We start from the raw sequence: 17088 nt of genomic DNA, 5'->3' as shown, positions 1-17088 counted from the left end.
GTGTTGTTTTGGAGGAAAGCCGCTTTGGGATTAGTGACGCTTTACAAAAGCGCAACGCTGAAGGAAAAACACTCAAGACGGCGTGTTACAACTAATTTGGAGTCAATGTCCTTTTGATGGCGGAGCTTGACGCGCTGCTATTGAAAGCCGCGTAAATCAATGTTTTGTTAGCAAGCGGTAGAAATTGCAAGGTTACCAAAGTTGCTTCTGGTTTAATATTATTGCCGATAAAACATTTGCTTTGATAACAGTCATAATAACGATACAGAAAAGCAGCTAACTGTGGCTCGTTTGTGAGCTAACCTAGCATGTGCTTTCTAAAGCGTTCGGTTGTCTGTTCTATTGGACAAACAAACGCTTCATATTATAAATATGTGATCGGCGCACAGGAGCTCCTGGACGACAAGACGATCAAACTCTAGCTAAACAAATCGTAAAAGCGGTCCCCAGTGACTGATTGTCTGACCGCTTCATAAAAACGTGTGTCATAAAGTCATTTGGGGCACCTTCACGATCCATTTGAACTTTTTCATGGGGTCTTTAGAGCGGATAAATAAAACCGGGTGGATGTTGTCGCATGCGCGGTTGTTTGATAGCACAGTTTGGATGAGTTCTTATTTTATGTCATGTGAGTCATGAAACTGAAAAATATCATATGACTAGCATGAAACTGTATTTTCAAGAAATTCAGTGCACAACAACAATTAAAGTAAAATCAATGATAAACAGACCAATCCTGAAATTTCCCAAAAAGTGCAGTACGTCTTTCATAGTTTATCCAAAAAGACATCCATCCGTCCATTTTCTGACCCGCTTATCCTCACAAAGGTCACAGGGCATGCCGGAGCCTATCCCGGCGGTCCTCGGGTAGTAGGCGGGGTACACCCTGAAGTGATCACCAGCCAATCGCAGGGCACACATCGACGAACAACTCTCACACTCACCGAGCGACAATTTAGAGTGTTCCATTAACCTGCCACGCATATTTTTGGAATGTGGGATGAAACCATGCATACCCAGAGAAAACCCACACAGGCACGGTGAGAACACACAGGAAGGCCGGAGCCGGAATCGAACCCTGCACCCGCGCACTGCGAGGCCGACACGCTAACCAGTCGATCACCGGGCCGCCTCAAAAAAGGCAACAAAATAGAATTTGTTCCTGGTTGGCAACTAGCGCAATAAAGTTGTTGTTTTTTTAAATGCCATGAACAAATATTTTTCAAATTAGCCCTAATAAACATAACTTTGGCTAGCTGGTGACCCTAGACTAGCAAGTCCGTTCTAAAATGCTCATACACAAATCTACAGATTTCCTTCAGGGAACCCATGAAGTATTTTCACCATTTATTAATCCTGTAGCTAGCTAGCTAATCCTGTAGCTCGCTAGCAAAGCCTTCTCAAAGAATTTTAAAAAATAACAACAACAACAACAACAAACAACAACATGGGGCCGGCATGGCTCAGTGGTAAAGTGCTTGTTTTTTTGGTGGTTCGATCGAAATACTGAACTCCTGGTGCTGCGTCGCCAGTTGGTGAATGAGATAACACTGTGAGCTTTGAGTACCCGAGGTAGAAAAGCACTATACAAGTAACAGTCCATTTTGCATGTTCCCTCAGAGGGTCCATCAGTAATCTGTAGTGATTTTAAGAACGATTGGTCACGTAATAGCTCAAATTAAAAAAACAAACAAACAAACAAGTGCTGCTGGCTAGTGAACCTAGCTTAGCATTTGCCTTCTTTTGTGAAATTCTCTTCAAGAAATGGTTTTACAAAAAGCTTAAATTTTAAAAAAAAGAAATATTTTGACTATTTATTCATGACCGAATACATCAGGTAAGCGGTCAACTACGGCTGTTGAATGAACGAGACTCACTCAATTGACGCACATGTGACCATCTTAAAATGTTAAAAATTCGACTCTAGAATGCTGTTCGTGGAAAGTAGGAAGACATTTTTTTTCTGAAAATGTAACAGGTGTCAGTCATGGACTGACTCACCTATGGAGTGTGCATGCACACACACACACACACACACACACACCGTAGCCCAACCCCCTGGCCCTCTTTCACCTCAGTTCAAAGTGGCTGTGGCTGTCTAGCCTTGCCGTTTAATGTTTAAGTATTGGGAGCGGCCCCGAGGAGAGCAAATAAAAAGCCCTTTACACACGCCGGAGAGCAGTGATTCCAACATTTACTGTATTGTGACATTCCCATTGTGAGCTGCTCACAAAGCCTCGGTCCTTTTTTTTGGCTTCAACTGGCCAGAGGAAAAGAGTGTTCGGGCAAGGTGAAAACCCCTCCAACTCAATCGTGTGCAAGTGCAGATGGTAAAAAGAAATGCGCGATGTCTTCCAACATTTGGAAGACATCGCGCATTTTTCTATTCACATTACAAAAAGAATAATAATTTAAAAATTCGATTGTCATTTTCAGTTGACCGCAACGGGCAAAATGGCCACCGCACTAAGATGGATGGAAACAGGTGGATTTTGTTCCACAAGCGCAAATTTAAATCAGACTACCATTTTCAGATTGGTGGAGCCGGATTGAACATATTGTAAAGAAACCTTTTGACTTGACTTCCCCTTTAAGTAGAAACGCAGCAACTTGTGAGAAAGAATGTAGTGATTCAACACCTGTACTTTTGTACAAATAAAATCATAATAATAACATATATATATATATATATATACACACACACACACACACACACTCAAGTACAGCTAGCTGAAAAGTCGACTGAAGTACAATAACAGGGTATTTGTACTTGGATACTTTTCACAACACAAAGCTGCTGCTGCTTGTGGCGAACAGGAAATCCTATTTGCCGCCAAGACAAACAACCCAGAAAGCCTGATACTACTTACATGTTTGTGCGCCATTATTCCCGCACTCCTAATCCGTCTAACAATGTTACAAAACATTCCGACATGAGGAGGCTTTAACGTGCTAATTGGGAGCGGGAGGAGGTGGGAGGCGGCTCAAGTCAACGGCGCTACCCTCGACGTCCCCACGACTTGGACGAAAATAAATTATTCCTCAAAATTCGGTGATGTCAACTCATCGCAACCTCACCAAGCAACCGCTCAAGTGGCCTTTATCAGAAGCCAACGTTAATCAGTCCATCGAACAAATCTCAATGCGGCTCTGCTTACCTTTTGGCTTTGATGTGATAGCAGGGGGAGTCGCAACAGTGGGGTCGCTTGAAAGTGGCTTTGGATCTTCACCCGGCCCGGGATGATCACGTGACGGGTGCAGAAACTGTTTGGGGATGATTATGTAAATTAGAAGTGCAGAATAGCTCAAATTTCCATAAGTGCTCAGTCATGTTTATTGGTTGATTTCAGTGTATTCTTGTGTAATCATTACTGTAAAAACAAAAAACAAAAGAAGAGAGAGATGCGTTTGCAGAAAAGAAGCAAAAACCGATTAGCGGTCACATGCGACCTTCACAAGAATGGTGTAATAATGACCCCAATCCCTCAAGAAGTGTTTGAGGGGGTGGGGGGGGGCTGCCTAACCTTTGCTGATTCACCTCCATTAGAAAAAAAACTGTGTAGGATATATTAATGTAACAAAGCAGGGCAAAACTGATACCATTTAACATATTCCAAAAGGCAGTTTTCATAAGAAGAAACTTTCTTCTTCTATGTCAAGTGCAGACCTGCTCTCAGGCAGAACAAAAAAATTCAATTGACTCATCACTTCGCAGAATTCTTTTAAACAGATTTTAGGGTTTTTTTTCTACTAATTATTCTGAAACTACATCTGTTCAAAAATCCTACTGAATTGTCTGTGGTGTCCCTCAGGGCATCATCCACTGCAGCATCTCTATGGGGCCGAAGGGAGCGATCCATCGCCTCTTGCCAAGCGCGCACGCCATCTTTTGGCCGCGGCAGACAACGTGGGCGAGTGGCAGGTTGGTCGGCGAGCCAACATGGAGGTCAGCCAGGATGAGCTTTAATGAGACGGCTAGCGCAAGATTGGCATTGGCCGCCACTGGCAGAGCCATGAGTGGCATCCAAACGACGTACGCACTTCCTGCTATTCGTACCCCGTTGTGCACTTGCTATGGCATACGTCATCATGATTTTAGACACTTCCATAAGGAAGCAGGGAATTTTTGTGCAGAATATTCTTTTGTTGAAATGGATTTTTTGTTGTTGTTTTATTTCACAATCTTATTTGAATTTATTTTTCTACTTTTGTTCCTGAAAAGAAAATCCAACGTATGACTATTTTATCGAAACACATTTTTCAATGTATTATTATTATATAACATTATCCCAAATGTTGTTTCGCTGATGCAACCGAACGTGGTTCCGACTGGTTAAGAGCTTGTTTTGAAAAGTGGAATTGAAATAAATCTGTCATAATTATGACAATGATGATGATGATGATGATTATTATTATGATCATCATCATTATCATCATCATCATTATAATCATCATCATTATCATTATCATGATTATGCAGACCAAGAGAATGTGACTGGTGGGCCATTTGCGGCCCCAACCCTCAGTTTGGTAACCTCTGCTGTAAAGAAATATTTCAAACATTTCAATCTGACCAGTCCGTGATTTTTTTTTTTTTTTGACCCGACAAGGGTATTTTTTTTTTAACTTTTCAAAAAGTGTACATTTTAAAGTAAGGTTCACTTGTATTGTCAAGTATTTTAGTACGAGGCATAGTTTGAGGTGTTGTCAACATTTTGATCAATTCAAGTTAATTAAAGTAGCTAACTAAATTAATTAATTAATTAACTAAAGTAACAAGCGGAGACCGAAGAAATAAATGCGGATGGAAAGTGGGATTTTCGGTTGCCTTTTTTTTTTTTTTTTTTTTTGGGTGGCTTTGACGCGCGTACTTTGCGCAAGGAGGACGCGCGCTGGTTTGATGTTGTCACGTTATGACCACTTTTGGAACGTTTGCACGAGTTTTCAAGTTCACTGGGGGTACAGTGGCAAAATGCTGGGCGGGTGGCTCTTTTTTTTTTTTTAACATATATAATTGATGTTTTCCCATGGAGGAGCCCCTCCCAGCGACGCAACACATGCAGGTGGAAGGAATCTTTTGCTTTTTGTGTGTGGGCTGGTGTGGGACTAACATGAAGAGGGCGAGCCAATCAAGTCCCTCCCCTGCTATAGATCGCTGCTATAATACAAAGCGGTAAAAAGCGGGTCGTCTCACACAGGCGGCTGCAGCTCGACTTGAGGATCCGGCGGGTTTCTTTTTTTTTTTTTCCTTATTATTATTTCCTTTCGTTTCACCTCCTTTCAAAGAGAAAAGGAAGAAGAAGAAGAAGAAGAAGAAGAGGGCTTAAAACAAGACTCCTTGGATGTTCTTCCCCTCATTCTCATTTCCGCACCTGCCGTCTAAGAGAACCGGAGGGGGGCGGGGGGCGAGCGACAAGGGCACCGAGAGAGAACCGGCAAAGGCGCACCGAGAGGCGGCCACCTCGTGAAGGACACACACCCCCCCCTCTCCCTCCTCCTCCCTTAACCCCCCCACCCCTCCTCCCTCCCCGTTCATCAACATGCTGCTGTGGACCAGAATAGTCCTGGTCGCCGTCGTCTGCTCGTCCTTGGCGGTGTCCCCCGGCACGGGATGCGGACCGGGCCGGGGCTACGGCCGCAGGAGGCACAACAAGAAGCTGACACCTCTCGCTTACAAGCAGTTCATCCCCAACGTGGCCGAGAAGACCCTGGGGGCGAGCGGCCGCTACGAGGGCAAAATCACGCGCAACTCGGAGCGCTTTAAAGAGCTCACGCCCAACTACAACACGGACATCATCTTCAAAGATGAGGAGAACACCGGCGCCGACCGGCTCATGACTCAGGTAAGGTGCACGCGCACGCACCGGCGCCACCGCAAGCCAATTTTCCCCCCCTCCTTGAACGCAGCATCCCTTGTCAGCCCGATTGCGCACCTCCGAAGTGAAGTCTTTTTAGCCCCCTGGTGAACTCTGCGCATTATCCACGGCTCCACGCAGCCGAAACCGACTTTGCACCTTTTATTTATTTATATCATATCTCCTTTTTTTTTTTTTCTATATATCACCACAAAAAAAAATAAAAAGTATCAACGCGGCAGAGCGCATGCGGACAGTCAGGGACGCTCGGCGTTCATGCTTGGTGACAGTGGATTTAAAATATTCATTGCAAGCCTTGTTCCTCGTGTCTATATTTGTATCCTCCTCCAACTGCTCCCCTTTTATAAAAATAGTGAGGTGGATATAATTTGGAGCTAAATTGGCTTGAATTTTGCGAGGATTTAAGCAAAATTTGTTTTTGGGTGGCCTTTGTGCATGATTCGGTGGGGGAGGGGGCGGCGGGGTCGGGTCTGGGTCACTATCCAGACGTAAAATGATACAAAATTAAATTTGGCGTGACTTTCTCCCCCCCGCTGGTGAATTATTCGCAAGATTGATTTGACTGATGGTCGTGATGTGATGCTGTGGTGGTCCTGATGAGGGTCACGCGGGAGCTGAGGAATAAGAGATGAAATATTCACCGTGCGTGCGGTCGCTCGCTCGAGTCTCACCCCCGGCGTTCCTCCCTCCATTATCGCATCTCCTCGCCGGGGGCGACGCACGCAACTCGAGGGACGATATGGTCCAAATTACGGCCCAGAAAATGAGTCTGGCATTTGAAAAAAAAATGTATAAAATGACAGCAGAGCACCAAATCCACGCTGGGCATCGTCCACCAACCCGCCCGTAGCGCTTTTTTTAATTTTAATTTTTTTTAATGGTAAGCCGCTAAAATGGTTGGCGTCTTTCTTCCAAAATGGTTCCAGTCAAGACCAAAAAGTAGCCACTTTGTGTGTCCGTGGCATAAGCACGGTCACATGGGGATTATTAAGATGTCTACAGTGCCGGTGTTGCGCGGCTTTACGCACGAAGCCGCTCGCCGTGGGACTTTTACGCACGGGATTTTACGCATGAATGTGGTGGGGCTTAAATGGGAGTGGGGGGGGGGGGGGGGGAAAGCATTTTGTGTTGGCGGACGCAAGCCGAACGGTCGACGTAAGCTTCCTAACGGGAGTGCACTAACTAAAGTCATTAGGCGCATCGTTTCAGCCTCGATTCACGCTAAGTGAACGACCGATCGGTCGTTTTACGGATGGACTTTCTTTCCTGTTTTATTATGAAGCGAGACTTAATTGACAGGAGCTAATTAAGCGTGAAATCACCCCCCCCCCCCCCCGCCCCCACGCGCCCACCCCTACACGGTTGTCAAAGTGGCTGTTTGCGCTGACAGGTAGCTGAGAAGTGTCTCCTCCAACCAAATCATTTGTGAAACAGATTAAGAGGTTGGCTGTTGGACAACTTTAACCCCCTCCTTTCCGGAGCTGATATTCAGGGGGGGGGGGGGGGGACTTTACGGTGGGCTGAGCAGAATTGGGCTTAATTTGCGGCACACGACCTGCTGAATTAATAAATAGGAGCCCTTTACGGCTCACTTGGAATGTCTCTCTCTCTCTCCACCCCTCCCACACCCCCCTTGCGCCCCCTTTGCCTTCTGCGTTTAATGCAGCGCATTCTACAAGTGCGATATCGTCATAAAGCTGCAGCCGCTGATATATGTGCGCGCACTATAGTAGAAAATGGGACCTTGGATTTCACAAGTCTGTCATTCAGCAGGCGTCTTACAGAGGTGCGTCACGACCTCCCCCACCACCCACCTCGATCCCTTTGCCGGCCTAGAATAATGAAAGTGGTCCCATGAAAAGCCTCTTTGTGATGTTTTTATTGGACATATCACTCGAGTGTGGAGAAAAGTTGTCTTGCAGAAGGTGAAGCATCTTCGCTGAGCCCCACGGGAGGGGGGGGGGGGCTTTTACTTATGGGCCAAACTACAAATTCATTCCCAAGGATCACCTGCTGCCCTTATAATATGAGCGGTGCTGCGTTCGGTGGCACGTAATCATAAAGGTGGAGGGAGGCCGGAGGGTGGGGGGGGGTGGGGGGGCGCTCATACCTTCCCATGCAGACCCATATGTTATAGAGCAGTGAAGCGAATGTGGGCTCTTATAAATATTTCATTGTGGGCTCTCCCCCCCGCCCCCCTCCCCCCCCTCCCCCTTTATCCAAGATGTGCCCTCTGACGGTGCTCCTTGGAGATGAGAAATAAAAATGCAAGCTCACATTTAAACATCACACCGGTCCTCAGCCATGCAGACAGAGCTAGAGAGGAAGATAGTATGGAGACCCTTTGCATATAACTCGACCTCCGAATCTTAATTAAAAGAGTAGCTCTCATGGTACATCCCCAAGAAGAACATTATGTAACCCAGGGTATTGAACTAAACCCAATAAAAGCTCTCACAGGACCCCAACGTGAACCTCGAAACTACCATTTATATCCATGTACCCATTTGGGCCAAGTACTGGACTCAAATGGTGCATTTTATTAACCGTTCTATGGACCCTGTAACTTGATCACATGATAAACTGTCCACTGTAGTAACCGCTGTCCCTGAAAGGGTTCATCTCAAATCAATCAGAATCAGCAATAAGCAACATGGTGGGGGGGGGGGGGGGGGGGGGGAGACAGAATGAGAAGCCATCACCCCAAAATGTAGAGTAAAGGGAGAACCAGTTGAGTCCATTTTGTCCACCAAGGACTAGTCAGTACCCAACGGCAGTGGTCCCCACTCACAGGGTCTCAGCCCGTTTGGGACTGGTCTGCACAGAGACAGGCCTGCGAGCTGTGAGCAAATTTACTCCATCAGAGGTGATGTGGCAAACATGCGCAACTTTAGCAAATCGGGAAAGTTGAAATAAACAGAATCCACCAAGAAATGAAAGAAGCGGGGGGGGGGGATGCGAGCAGAGTTTTGCTGGCCACGCAAACATTCGCAGTTTAGTCTCTAATAACAAGCCGGCAGCCAACGGATGAAAGCAGCAATCAATCATGTCACATTAGCACGTAGCAATGATGCTAACGCCATATGTAAGATCATAATTTCAATATTATTACGTTCACATAATATATTTGTTATTCAGAATTGGTCATTTTCGTAGTAATTCGCTGTTATTTTATTTTATTCTATATTTGTTGTATAAAAGGAATTGGGAAAAAAAGTTAATAAAATATTGAATTAAGTACCGTTGTTTTAACCCTTTCGGGGACAGCGGTTACTACAGTGGACAGCTTATCATGTTATCAGGTAACAGGGTGCATGAACGGGTTAAAACTGGAAGTTTAAACGCAATGAGGGAAAAAAAAAAGATTGCCGTAGCATAGCAACCTGTCCGTGACACAAAAAAAGTTGGGGACCACTGCCCCACGGTTTTGAACTAAACCCTATAAAAGCTTTCCTGGGACCCCAAAATGGGCCTCAAACCTACCATTTACATTTGTGCACCGCAATTGTCCAAGTGCCTCACTCCAATAGAAACATTTCCAGCACAAGTACGCTCCTAATCTCAAACCAACTGTACAAAAGTAGTAGTGAGAATGATATCCAACTCGTGTTTTGCCCTGCCTTACACCTGGATTTTGGCCTGTTTTACTGCCGCTTCTCTTCCGTTTTTGCCGTGCCGTGAGATTTTGCTCATGTCAAATATGTGTCTTGGCTCAATAAAGGCTGGGAAACACGGTCTACTGTCAAGGGTACAAACCCTATCCGAAATTGGGGCACAGCATGGGACAATCTAAACTGTTCCTTTTCCTGGGTCAAAAGGTTACAGACCCCAATCAGAAGAACAAGTTCTGAGTGTGTCAAAAAGACTCTTTTCTGGGGGCAAATAGGGTAAAAAGAACATTCCCAAGCCGTATCACTTAAGGTAAATATGGGCGCAGTAAGTGACAATTTCTGTCTCTCGAGGTTCTTTCGAGACTAACGTAACGCCAAAGAAGGGCCGAAAGGATTCAAGGTGTGTTCCCAAGCTGCAAAAGTCAAGTGTTGATTAATTAAATGGATTAGCAGAGTCTGTTGATGCAGGTACCATCGAAGGGGGATGGTAGGTGCCGATTTGGGTCCCTACAAGGTACAAGTAATGCTACTAATTCGTTTCCATACATTTTTTTGGTGACCAGAAATAAAGACAATGTCAGAAATAGGGGTATACTGTAAGCAGGCGGTGAGTTCGGTACCAGGTCAATGCTTGTACCTTTCCTAGGGTCAAAATCCTCCAGATCCCAATTCCGAAGTCAAGTTGGGGGTCCTAAAAGTATGTCCCTGGATAGGAAGACTCTGGTGACAAGGGTACAAATCCAGCGCGAGAGGAAATAATGCGGGCAATCCAGTTCCTGAAATACAAAATCTAACCAGGCTATAATTATTTGGACTGTTAGGTCATTATTTGCACTTTTTCAAGTGTTTAAAAAAGCTCCTGGACCTTAATCTAAAAATAAACTGAAGGTGCTGAAGGACTATTTTTGGGGGTGTTCACTGACTGTAAAAGGCCTACTGGCAAGGGTACAAACTCAACCCTGCCAGAAAAAAGGGTAGATCCGAATCTATTGTAAACTTCTAGAACTCTCTGGGTACTGAAGGAGCATTTTCTTGGGGTAAACAGGATACAAGGTATGTTCCTGGGGCAGTAGGAGATTCGTGTCAAGGGTACTAAAATCCGGCAGCATCCTATATGGACAGGAATTGGGTTACAACGGGTGCTGATTTTGGGGGCAAAAATGTATCGGTTTGGTTTTTATACTTTTGAGAGCTACAGCAGGATGTAGTCTTCAAATGTATCCTTCAGGGATCATGAATGGCTTCTGAACTATTTGTAGGGGCAAAAAAACATTTGGAGGTACCAGCTCGAGTGAGAGGACATTCCACTCCTTCTTGGTTGACCATTAGTTCCGCAATGGGGGGGATTGCAGTTTTTACATCAGCAAGGTGGAATCACATCAACAAATTCAGTCAGCGGTGTTGCATGTGCGTTAAATCCAACTCACCTTTGTCTTGTCCGCAGCGGTGCAAAGACAAGCTGAACTCGCTGGCAATCTCAGTGATGAACCAATGGCCCGGTGTCAAGCTGCGGGTCACCGAGGGCTGGGATGAGGACGGCCACCACTTCGAGGAGTCCCTCCACTACGAGGGCCGGGCGGTGGACATCACGACGTCGGACCGCGACAAGAGCAAGTACGGCACCTTGTCCAGGCTGGCGGTGGAGGCTGGTTTCGACTGGGTCTACTATGAATCCAAAGCCCACATCCATTGCTCTGTGAAAGCAGGTACGCCGCACGATGATGACAAAGCTTTTGTGATCAAACACAACCAGTATTATTACGATTCTTATGAACATGATGGAAAAATAAGTGCCATTTTTTTCGACATTTTTTTCCAAAAACGTACCTGTTTTGAGAATCTCGGTTAGGGCGCCAGTGGTATTGTTTCGGTTGAACTGAAAATTTCAAATCGGAAAAATGAGACTCTGATACATATTCAAAAAAATTATAATAATAATCCAAACGAGCTTGAATCGGAATGTAGTTTCTCAGTAGATTGCGAAGATTTTTGTATTCTTTGGATATTCATCACACACAAATATTTCTTTTAAAAATCCAAACCTGTCTGTCCCTATGTGAAAAAGTAATTGCCGCCCCAACCTAATAATGGGTTGTGCCACCCTTGCCACTCTTCGGAGAATTGCTTCAACTCCGCAAAGGGTTTAGAGGGTTTTCTGACAGGAACTGATTCACACCACAGCATCTCAATTGGGTTCAAATCTGGATCCACGAGCGCTTGAGTTTGAGGGCGTAGACGGATTGTCAAACATTCTCCTTCAGGGTTTTCTGGTTGACAACAGAATTCATTGTCCCATCAATCACAACAAGTTGTCTTGGTCCTGAGGTAGCAAAGCAGCCACAGATCACATTGCCACCACCATGATTCACTGTTGGCATAAAGTTCTTTTAATCAAATGCTGTGACATTTTTACCCCAGACGTAACTGGTCACACACCTTCCAAAAAGTTCAATTTTTAACTCATCAGTCCCGGCCAGACGTCTACGAATTTAGAGTATTCCCAATGTGGCCCCTGCGAAATTGGCCCCTGAGACCAACTTCTATTATTGTTTAGCATGATGAGACACACGAAAACGATTCAAGAAGCCCTAATTATAAAATGAACAGCAACAAAAATCAACAAAATAAAATATTTTAAAATTCAGCAAAAACAATTCCAAATGATACATTTTTCTTACCTGTTTTGGTACAGTCCGTGCATCTTCTACATCCGAATCATTTTTTTTTAGGTAGATGTAGTCCTGCACATATATACAACAACATCATTAATGTTAAAATGTCATTAGAAGGAAGTCATTATCTCAGATTTTAAAGGGTTGATAACAAATAAATAAATAAATGTATAATGAGATGAAATAAATAGATAAACTGTGAATTTTCTCCATTCAAAGTGGTTGTCGTTGGATGTGGTCCTTTATACGTACACAAAATATATATTCCTCACAAATCAGGAAACTCTCCAGTCATTGATTGTTGTTCATGAGTCTTAAACTAAAGGTCCCATTAATCATTCAGTGATCAGATTCGTGGGCCCAAGGATTTGCCCAACCAACAATGTCCAGTCGCTCAGGCCAAATCTGGTTTGCGGGCCTGCCACCTTATTTCATGTCCGTGAATCTTAAAAGAAGATTAAAAGCCCCCCCTCAAATTCTGAGCGCAAGCACACCTGCTCTTCCAAGAAAGTGTGATCCTAGAGACTGGTATGTGAAGAGCTCCCCACCAAGGCCAAAATTATTGTCATCAAGACAAGTCACAAAGCATCCTTGCAGAAAGGGGGACGTGGGCGCGAGCATTTAAGGAGTCCGGGGGCCCTCATTTAAATTCAAATCTACAAGTGGAGAGCCTCGCAGGGTAAATAGTCAGTGGTGAGTTGCCTGTTTGTGTGAATTGTCACATAGAGGGTCCCTGCACCTGAGCAAATATAGAAGGTTGAAGGGAGGGAGCGTGAAAAAAAAAAAGTTCTATGGTCATCCACAAGATGTTTTTGAATGACAATGGCCGCTCTTTATTAGGGTTTTTTTTTTTTTTATTTAATTGGTAGATGAGCCCAGGCTTTTTTGGGAAGCTCAGACTATTTGGAGCGGGCCAATACACATCCGGCACAGAGGGGCAAAGAGGCAAGGAATGCTCTTTTATTTATTTATTTTTGACTGTATTCAGGAACTTTTGGGGGAATGTTCAAGCCCATTTGAAGTATGTCGCTAACCAAAGCAGCAGCACCGACTGGGGCACACAAATGTGGAATCTGGCTAATTGTAAATGAATTGTTTGAAATCCCGCATTCACTACCCAATGACGCTCCAAATACGCTTTCCCCCATCTGCAGTTGAGTAATTACATTCACGGAAATACAGTAATTGCGGAAGAAAGGGCTAAATGCTCGATTGGGGAAATAATTACGAAAGAGGCTCGGTTCCGTTGATATCGAAAATCAAAATCTCGGTTGAGGGGATTGGAATTTGGTTGCTAACCAAAACAGCAGCACCTACTTTTTTTCTTTTAAGCATTTCTCATTCACAAGATTTTAACCGCATTAACCCTTTCAGGGTGAGCAGTGTCTATCGTGTTATCAGGTTACAGGGTGCAGGAAAGGGTTAAACCAACATCTGCAGTTGACTAAATCCAGCCAATACGGGCCAATGTCATGTCGAATATTAATACTAAAGTCGGTTGTGGCCACGTTGACAGAAAACTCCGTGGCGGCCAAATCCGGAGGCTGCTTCCCAGCATCCTCCACGGTGACCCTCCAGGACGGCTCCACCAAGCCGATCAAGGACCTGCAGAGCGGGGACAAGGTCCTGGCAGCGGACGGCGACGGCAAGCTCCTCTTCACGGACTTCCTCACGTTCATCGACCGCGACTCGACCACGCGGCGGCTCTTCCACGTGGTGGAGACCGACGCGGGCCATCGGATCACGCTGACCGCGGCGCACCTCCTCTTCGTGGTCACCAACTCCACCCGCGGAGCTTCGGCGGTGTTCGCCAGCCAGGTGCGGCCGGGCCAGGAGGTACTGGTGCCGTACGGCGCGCGCCTCCGACCCGCGACCGTGGCGCGGGTTTCCACGGTGGTACACGTCGGCTCGTACGCGCCGGTGACCGCGCAGGGCACGCTGGTGGTGGACCGGGTGCTCGCGTCCTGCTACGCCGTGGTGAGCAGCCATGAACTGGCCCACTGGGCCCTGGCCCCGCTCCGGCTCGCCCATTGGGTCTCATCGGTGTTCTCCAGCTCGCAGGCCGGCAACTATACGCATGAAGACGGCGTGCACTGGTACTCCGAGGTGCTCTATCACTTAGGAACGTGGCTCTTGGACCCCCGCGCCTTGCATCCACTCGGCGTGTCCAGCTGAAACCAGACTTGAGGGCCAGACTCTTTCTCACACACACTCACACACACACACACACACACACACACACACACACACACACATAGACACACAGACGAACATTCAAAATAAATACAAATAAAAATACATGTAGGACTCTTCAGTAGATTAAATAATAATAATTAAAAGAGGAAAAAAACTCGACAAAGGCCCCATGCAGTTGGAGTTGATGACGGGATATTTATTATTTCTGTGACTTTTCTATATGATGATGACGACGCGTCCCCCCTTTCAAAGAATGAATGGAGCCTTAAAAAAAGAGAGAGAGAAAAAGTTTGAATAATTTATTCTCACACGAACTGATGGCTGCGGTGAAAAGTGTGCATAATCTATTTTTGTATGTGTCCGATACAAGACCGACGAACAACGAAAAGACAAAAAAAAAAAAAAGGTCAATAGTGGCAAAGAAGACGAAGGTAACTCATGACAGGTTGTAATGTTCATCATGTGCACGCGCGCACACACACGCTTGCGCGAGCGTAAGTGTGTGCGCGCGTGTCCAACTGACTGTTATATTTGGGGGAAGAAACACACTTGGCGGGGTTTCATAAATTATATTTTTATACACAGAATTGTAAATTAGATTTTGACAGATCGCTACCGAATTTGAAATAGTGTAAAGACATGAGAATATATTTTAATTTAAATAGAGTAGTATTGTGGAAAAAAGTGTTGGAAAATTTAAAAAAAAAAAGTATTTTTTGGGGTTGTCAGAGACGGACAGACATTCTGCCTCATGTCTGCATTCTTGACTTTGTGTTGCTATTATTGTTTTTATTTTTTATTTGATTTGATTGTGTTCGTTTTCCTCTGAGAAAAAAAAACCAACAAAAAAAAAACAAAAAACAAATGCAGATTCTGACAATTCGAGAACAGTTCCAAGCCGTACTGTTTCAATGAATAAATTGATAAGTAACTCATGTAAATGTACTAAATATGTATTTTTCTTTTTCCTCCATATTTTCAGTTGTAATAATAGTCATAGGGAAATAGTTTCAAAGAGATGCAGTTTGTACACACAGACACACACATACGAGATATATATACTGTGTATATATATACAGTATATATATATATATATACAGTATATATATGCGGCTAGTAGTTAACTTTCATAACAGGGCGATGAGTCGACAACAAATGTCTAGAGTTTATTATTTATATGTTTATTACGAAAAAATTATGATAAAGAAATTGTGTTCAAACTTGGGAGTTGTTAAATGTCTCTGTTTGAATGGAAGGGGCGGGCGGGGTGTTATTTGTTAAACAACGCAAACGGTTAAATAAAAATCGAGGAGTCTGCGGGAAAAGAGAGAGGGAAAAAAAACAACAATAACGTGTGGCTTCCAAAAAAACGGACATGTTGGACTTTGAGAAACCTTTCGCGTGCTTGTGAAATGTGGAGCGCTCTCGTCAAATGTGACGAGCTTTGCCCTGTGCAAATAACCTCCATCTCGGCACACACAACGCGTGTTTGTTGGGTCCCTCGGAAGGCTTTACAGGCTTATTAAAACCGCCGTGACGTCGGCAAACGTCATCAATCGCCAGTTTGGGACCAAATTGAGGCCGCAAAGTGGCTTGGTGGGGCGGTGATTTTAGCGAGGATTAAGCGGTACTCGTTGGCAGTTTGGCGTTAAAAATTGGGCAAAGACGACACCTTGTGGAACCCCTTGGTAGTGCAACATAGGAGCGTTGAGGGCAAATTGTTTCGGTTTACCTAATTTTTGAAAAGACAAAAAATGGGTAACGCCGAAATATTTAAAAAGATGACCGAATTTGATAACATGTGAACAAATCTGGGGCCCGTAAGTGACATTGCTGAAAACATTTAGTTGGGAAATGGTTAAAAATAAATAAACAAAGAAAGAAATAAAGCTACATAATTTCTTAGTTAATGCTTAATTTTGTGTTAGTGAGCATTTCTCCTTGGCCCGAAATAACACCACTCCACCTGACAAGTGGGGCATATGAAAATCCTGATTCGAGAGTGTGACCTATTGTGGGCAGTCGAAGGCACACCTGTGCAATAAATAGAACTTTAAAAGCCCTCGTGCTCATACTTTTTTTTTTTAACTTTTGCTTTCTAATTTTGAAATCTGATATCTTTGCTAGAATATGGGATATTCAGACGACTTCTTTGATTATTATATGTCAACTTCAAGTACTCTTTAATAGGAAAGGTAACCTTTCTACCAAGGTTAACCAAACGACTACTACGAAAAAGAATTGCAACACGAGCAGGGATTCCACGCCCTGCTCTCAGGTCACCCACATTGTGTGTACTTGTTGATATTGTGAGGTGGAACTCCCACCTCACCCCACCCCAAGTGAGTGGGTGCGTGGGTGGGGTGAACGGTGGTCCATCTCAGCCGCCCACGTGTGACCCCGAGGATCCCTGCCTGCGGATACAAAAGCATGTGCGAATGAGGGGCGGCATTCCTGGCAGCAGGTAAACAGAGCCTCCCGTCTAATCCCTCCCGGGGCCCTGGAGTCTGCCTCGCAGCTCAACGGAGAGGAGAGAGCGAGAGAAAAGAGAGAGAGAACGCGACTGCAACAAAGAGAGAGAGGGCCTTTCACAAATGTTGACTTTTTGCAAAGGCCGACTGTCTGGCATTCGGCAAAAACACAACTGCCTGACAAAAATAAAAGCTCCTCCTTTGCTTTTTCTCCTCCGGTTGCTCCCCCCGCCAAAAGACGTCACATAAGATGGATGGCTCT

At 44.8% G+C, this 17088-nt stretch overlaps 1 protein-coding gene across 1 annotated transcript; it reads left to right on the top strand.

Moving 5' to 3' along the window:
* The first annotated feature begins 5128 nt into the window (after nucleotides 1–5128).
* shha (sonic hedgehog signaling molecule a) lies at nucleotides 5129–15575 on the top strand. The gene is made up of 3 exons (XM_086101350.1): nucleotides 5129–5843; nucleotides 10932–11193; nucleotides 13676–15575. The coding sequence occupies exons 1-3, from the start codon at nucleotides 5541–5543 to the stop codon at nucleotides 14332–14334; spliced, it is 1224 nt and encodes a 407-aa protein (XP_085957476.1). The 5' UTR covers nucleotides 5129–5540; the 3' UTR covers nucleotides 14335–15575.
* The last annotated feature ends 1513 nt before the right edge of the window (nucleotides 15576–17088 follow it).

Source organism: Hippocampus guttulatus, chromosome 21 (genome assembly GCF_054856545.1).
Source record: "Hippocampus guttulatus isolate MCC_2025c chromosome 21, RoL_Hgut_1.0, whole genome shotgun sequence".
Taxonomy (NCBI): Eukaryota; Metazoa; Chordata; class Actinopteri; order Syngnathiformes; family Syngnathidae; genus Hippocampus; species Hippocampus guttulatus.
Note: the sequence above shows the minus strand (reverse complement) of the source record. Positions and strands in the feature narration are given on the sequence as shown.

What these genes read in the sequence shown, in the direction of transcription:
- shha (XM_086101350.1), top strand. Translation starts at nt 5,541, where the DNA reads ATGCTGCTGTGGACCAGAATAGTCCTGGTCGCCGTCGTCTGCTCGTCC. An exon ending in CCGACCGGCTCATGACTCAG is followed by an intron (nt 5,844 to 10,931) that starts GTAAGGTGCACG and finishes TCTTGTCCGCAG; the next exon opens with CGGTGCAAAGACAAGCTGAA. An exon ending in CCATTGCTCTGTGAAAGCAG is followed by an intron (nt 11,194 to 13,675) that starts GTACGCCGCACG and finishes CCACGTTGACAG; the next exon opens with AAAACTCCGTGGCGGCCAAA.